This window comes from Opisthorchis viverrini (genome assembly GCF_000715545.1).
Source record: "Opisthorchis viverrini unplaced genomic scaffold opera_v5_645, whole genome shotgun sequence".
Lineage (NCBI taxonomy): Eukaryota > Metazoa > Platyhelminthes > Trematoda > Opisthorchiida > Opisthorchiidae > Opisthorchis > Opisthorchis viverrini.
In genome coordinates, this window is record NW_008752313.1 from 110,487 (window position 1) to 112,639 (window position 2,153).

At 43.6% G+C, this 2,153-nt stretch overlaps 1 protein-coding gene across 1 annotated transcript; it reads left to right on the forward strand.

The window, feature by feature from the left end:
* Positions 1–341: 341 nt before the first annotated feature.
* T265_11923 (hypothetical protein) lies at positions 342–581 on the forward strand (the record flags this gene model as incomplete). Its single annotated transcript, XM_009178748.1, has 1 exon — positions 342–581. One exon carries the CDS (start codon positions 342–344, stop codon positions 579–581), a length of 240 nt encoding a protein of 79 aa, XP_009177012.1.
* Between the last annotated feature and the right edge of the window lie 1,572 nt (positions 582–2,153).

The window sequence follows — 2,153 nt, forward strand, 5'->3', positions numbered from 1 at the left end:
ACAGTGCTCCAATCGAAGCGCTGTCTTAACTTTTACATATCCACAGGTATGCATATAAATGCGTTAGTGTATACGTAGATCGTAAGATGGCAACGAAATGCGGAACGTAAAATTCATGAATGAAATTCTTGAGAGGGATGCGGATTGTAATCAGATATTCCGAATGTGTTGTGTGGAATATTGGTGGGCGTATTCAAACTAGCATTTTAACGCAGTAAATTGGGAATCGGAATTTATGTTTTATGGTTTCGAAATGACCAGAATGACCACAATGACGTCAGGTCTTCAGACGCTGAAAACATCGCCAACTTCCGCTTCCAGTCCTACATTCACTTGATTTTATGAACCATGCGTCAATTGCAGCAGTCTCGGAAACCTTGAGACGGTGCCTGTTCATCCGACGTTCGGATTTCCCGTGTTGGTTTCAGCCAATCAGGCGGCTGGCAGACAAACCAGAACAGAGTCTCCTAAGGTTCAATTCCCAGAGCATTGGAGATGATTCAAGTATCCAACTGGACTACTGTCAGCCGATTCCTACGGAAGGCAAACAAATTCGACAATGGGACAATGGACACACATGAAGCGGTAACCAGTAGAGTCGTCGGCCAAACACATCATGTTCCTGAACATAACAGACTGTGCACATGTCCTAACTAACTATCGCCTCAACATTGAAAACAACACACATTAATGGAGCGCGGAATACAAGCATGATATCTGTTCGAAAATGTCAAATCTAACCGCGCAGAATGTGTCGGCATCTATTCTCACGAACGTGTTCCATACGCCCGATATAAAGTCCGTGCACTGCAATGACAGAAAGAAATAAACACAGGTATACCATCACTCCGGTCAGAACATGCAACAACACAACATCGGTTGTCTAGAGAAATAATTATCTAGGAGACTGTTGCAGGTCGACTAACAGGAAAGATTGAACAAAGTGGCACTTCGCAGTTTGGTCTATGAGTATGTATTCATGCAATGTTCGACAATATGAGCTATCCGCCTAAAGAAAAACTCAAGATCGTTCGAGTGTGTCCCGAGCGGCCGTGCGCATTGTATCCACATTCTAAGATACCATTTGAGAATTCCAATTGTCCTGGACCGTTTTTCTATACCAATACTTAATACTACTCATCCCAACAAAAGACACAGACTTTCAACTCGGCTGTTGGCTGTTCACATTTGTTGTTCACATTTGTGTGACGTGCACATCACGCACGCAATCACATGTGTCAATTAACAGGTGAATCGTTTCCAAATGTGGGAATTTAGTCGGGAAATATGAAACTAAGTTTATCAGCTCCAGGAACACAATAAGTCCAATAACTGTTTCGAGATCTGGGTGCCCTCGAAGGGTGACTTTTGGTTAGGAACTGCTTCACTGTGTTGGGTTATTCCATTCATACGGCTCCCAATAAAAACTAAGCTTCGTCAGATCCTAGTTCTACCTTGTCACAGTGGCGGATATCGAGATGGATTTGAATGCACAGAGACGTAATTTAAAGATTTGATTGAGCTATCCTAAATTGGGTGGCCACTAGTTTGACTCACTGCGTCATCCGAAATCAATTTGCAAAGACTACTCGTAACTCCCTCTTTCTTCGCCTCAAGGGATTTGAAGAAACCGGTAAGACTTTCCACATTGCTTTTGCATGCCACACATCCTGTTGATGGAGAGAGAAACTCGTTATCAAGGGAACACGTTTTCGAACAACCAAGCCACGTGCAAAGTAGATTTGTATGGACAGGTTGAACACTCATGCTTGAGAACAAGCCACATGTGGGCAAGCCTCATCCGTCGAATGTCAAAATATCGTGGTTGTTGTCGAACGCCGGATAAAAACAGAGTTCGCATGAAATATAGACGAATTACACATAGAAGCACTCCATTGCACTTGTAACACGCACAAAATGCTAGCCCTGGATGCGTGAATCCGCCATCTACAAATATTCGAGCTTAGAACTAGGCAGGCAGCTTTCGTGTATGACTAGGCTGGAGCATGAGACCCGTGTGAGTATGCTTCGTTCAGATCGTGCATATGTTTAAAGTCGAGTGTGGACTGGAGGCAATACGTGATGTTCCCTCACGCAAATCGTTTTCGTTGAAATTTATTCTGCTTTACTGTGAGGCTTGAATGGCACGCGAA